Raw genomic sequence first — 3,682 nt, forward strand, 5'->3', positions numbered from 1 at the left:
AGATACCTTGGCATCACTCAGCCTCCTTTGCCTTTGACCGAAGGTAACCATACCAAAGACTTCCAAACATATCGAAGGTTTAGTCAGTGACTTAGGCTTGTTCTTCTGTTGACTCTGTAAGCCATGAGGGGATATAGGGTTGTTTCCCTCTACACTTTTTTTCTCTGATTAATATGGTAATTTCTAAGCCTTGAGAATAAAGGATGAGGCTTCTTTTATTCGCTGATTATTAACGTAATATATTACTAATATAATAGAAGACTACAAAGTTGGTGAAAACTATGTATTTGGGCTATTAATAGTGGCAAATGCATAAAACCAACACAAAAACAATGGCAAATATGAAAATCGCCTTAAATGTTGCATTTTAAGAATTAAGATACAGGATGTGTGTTTCAAATAAAGTTTGTCCGTCTGAAATAGTTGCCTCCTCACCTAGGCCTGTGAATCACGATTCAAGAGGCCTTACGCACAAAGAATGCCACCATTCCATTTTGTGCTTCGAAAGACGATTTATACTTAGCATTTCACATTCTCTACTAGTGCACAAGGTTAAAAAGAAGCTTTTGCTAAGTAATGAACGTAGTGAAAAGATTTTCTTTAAGAAAAATAGTAATATATTATCAAAACGATATCTTTTTCAATATACCACCAAAAGTTTCACTAATACCACCGAAATTTGCTCTGTCAATATATCCAAAAACGTCCAAATTACTGCCATAAACAATTAAACATTCATGGTTGTCTAGTTTAAAGCCCCAACACAAAGCCGTGTAATTTACAACCTCAACCAAAAAATTAGAGAGAAAGGAGTCTACTATGCCTATCTCCTAAGGTTTACACCAGCACTGACCCAGGAAGAAGTACTAGTGCTCTTTCCTCCTCTGTCCCTGGACAAACGCCAGAGCCCAGAGGGGTGTCACATAACCTGATGATCAATTCCCTACTGTTCATCAGGTACTTATGGATTGGCAAAGTAGCTTAAAATGCTTGGATCGAGGTTTTCGATGCTTGGATCGAGGTTGAAGAACTCGTCGACGAAGTCCATGTCCACGGTGGGCTCCGGCGCGCTTGTGGCGGCCTCGACGAGTGCGGACACCATTTCTTGGTGTTCGGACTGTGCTCGCCACTCGGCGTGTTCGGCGGCATCCAACGGCGGTAAGGAGACGACGTTGTTAGAGTCCGAGGTTGCCGGCGACACGCCCCAGTTTTCCGGCGTCGATGCTGCAAAGAACGTGCTCCACTCCCGCGCGAGGTCGCCGCTGGCCGGCGTCGAGGAGAAGCAGAATGGCGTGGCACTGGCGGTGCTCCAGCCCTGTGGCTCCACCGCCATGCTCAGCCCGTCAGTCTTCACTGTCAGGTTCGCGCTCAGGCTCTGCAGGAGGCTGTGCGCATCCGGGTTGTGCTCCGGCGACTGCGTGGCCGCGGCCGGCTGCCCTGCCCCCGCCGCCGCCGCCCTCTGAACACATGTGTGCTTGCCATGGTAGATCACGTCGAAGAGCGCCGGGTCGTCGTCAGTGCGCTGCACCTGCTTCGTCGCCGCGCATCCCTGGGAGTGGCGGTGCGTGCACCGGTAGTAACCCCTGCAAATTTTGCAAGATTCAGATCAGGCTCATGGCATATTGGCATGCCTAGTTTTCTAAGCTCAAACTGTGAATCTTGTAAGGAGAAAAGAAAGCTTTGACTGTGGATTCAGTGCAACATTAGCATAAACTAGCATCACCAGTCCGATTGACAAATTTTGAATCCATTCAATGAAAATTTTCACTATCCATACTGTTCCCATCTGACAAGTTGAGACCAAGCATTTGGGAACAGAACAGAGCAGAGGATAGCCACAACATCCAAACCAAAAAGCAGAAGCAAATTATTTCGATTCCACTTGCCAAAAAAACACGTGCGGATTGGGTTCTGAAAGAAAAGAAACGAAAAATCTTTTAGTGAGATGTGCAACCTTGGGTGCTTGGCTCCAAGAATCTCCTTCTGGCCATACTTCCTCCAGCTGTGGCCGTCGTCGACCCGGCTCTCGCCGCCTCCTGCGGAGTTCACCCTCACCTGATGCTTCCGCTTCTCCATCATCTTCCTGCAAATCACTTGATACCTTAGCAAATCGACGCTGCAACTGATCAAAGGCATACGGTTGAGTTCGTTCTGCAAATGCTCTGCTCACCTCTTCTTGATGGTCTTGAAAGGCACGTCCGCGACGTTACTGAGGGGACTAGGCGTCGCCGATGCGAGGCCGGCGTCGGCTGCGGACCGCTTCCGGCCGCCGTCGAGGTTGGAAGAGGTGATCATGACGATGGACCTCTCGGTGAGGAAGAAGATCTGCGAGACCAGATGCTTGCAGAGCTCGGGCGACCGGCCCAGGTGCACCTCCAGCTGCCTCACCAGCTCCTTGATGTGGCTCAGTTCCGTCACCACCAGGCCTCCATTGCTCTCCATCTCTCTCTCACTCTCTTGCTCTTTGTCGTCACAAGAAAACAATTGCAAGCAGAGAATTGATGAGTATAGTGTTGCAACACTGGAGGCAAGAATGCTTTGTTGCTCGAGGAAGCTAGATTTTTGTGTGGTGTGTTGATTGGAAGAGGCAGGTAGGGGGAGTTGGGGGTGAGGGAGTGAAGCGGAGGGGGACGCTCCTTATATAACGAAGAAACGATGGCAAAGAAGCGCGTTTCGGCAGTGAGGGGAACAAGAAGATGGAACAAGATATTGACCGGTGAGATTACCAGGGACGGGAGCTTCATTGGCCATGGATCAGTTCCATGTTGGATCGGGTCGGAACACGTATTCATGACCAAAGAGGGAAGAAGAGGATGTGACAACAGCTTCTTGGACGCTTCGGTTGGGAGCAGGCTACGGCATGATGCCTGCTAGCCGAATTGGCTTCTGTGGCAGTAGATGTTCTGAATATTCTCTCTTTAAAATCAACCAATATTTTGGGCGCCTGTATGCGCTTATATTCTTTTAGAGTCTTTTTCGCCTTATTATCTATCACTTTATAGTACAGTGGTAACAACTCTATCCCAGAACTCATATAGAGCTATAAGCTCCTTACCAGGTAGAACTTTACAAATAGTGATAGAGATCAACATCACAATGGGAACCCAGATGTTGCTGGTGCTTCATGGGACCCAGAACCCAAAATTTTGCAGATGCTAGTACATCGTCAATACACAACACATTTCATGGATTTTGTTGTTGCTTTTGTTCTGATAGATGGTGCTTTTTCATGTTACGCGGAGATAGTTTTTCGTTACATACAACATGTGCTGCTCAATCTATATAGTTATTTATGAAGTATCAAAGAACAAGGCTAAAACATTTGCTCTAGGCATGCAACGCGTGAACATATGGCCCTGTTATGAACACTCAAATTTCACAGAATTTCTGCGATTGAATCGTTTCTTCTGAAGTGAAATTCCTATATTTCTAAACGGCAGTTATATGCCTGGACTTGGTATCTTTTTTATAGTGAAGTTGAGCTCGAGTCAAGAGGTCTCGAAGTGGTAGTTTTCTCTAGGTCCTAGCTGGTTACATGGTGCTGCACATGCCCGTTACATTTACAGTGCTATCTTGTGTGTGACTGAGCACCTAGCTGGTTACATGGATGCTAGAGGCATGGAGAATGGTGTTGTTTGCGTTTTATGTCTCCAGGAAGCGGAAACGGCGGCACACCTTCTCC

The 3,682-nt window shown here is 47.0% G+C and overlaps 1 protein-coding gene across 1 annotated transcript; it reads right to left on the bottom strand.

Annotated features, from left to right (window-relative positions):
* Positions 1-693: 693 nt before the first annotated feature.
* On the bottom strand, positions 694-2,661 carry LOC133901378 (transcription factor WRKY19-like). The gene is made up of 3 exons (XM_062342744.1): positions 2,171-2,661; positions 1,955-2,083; positions 694-1,583 (listed from the first exon to the last, which is right to left on the bottom strand). Exons 1-3 carry the CDS (start codon positions 2,440-2,442, stop codon positions 962-964), a joined length of 1,023 nt encoding a protein of 340 aa, XP_062198728.1. The 5' UTR covers positions 2,443-2,661; the 3' UTR covers positions 694-961.
* Positions 2,662-3,682: the final 1,021 nt, after the last annotated feature.

This window comes from Phragmites australis, chromosome 20, assembly GCF_958298935.1.
Source record: "Phragmites australis chromosome 20, lpPhrAust1.1, whole genome shotgun sequence".
NCBI lineage: Eukaryota > Viridiplantae > Streptophyta > Magnoliopsida > Poales > Poaceae > Phragmites > Phragmites australis.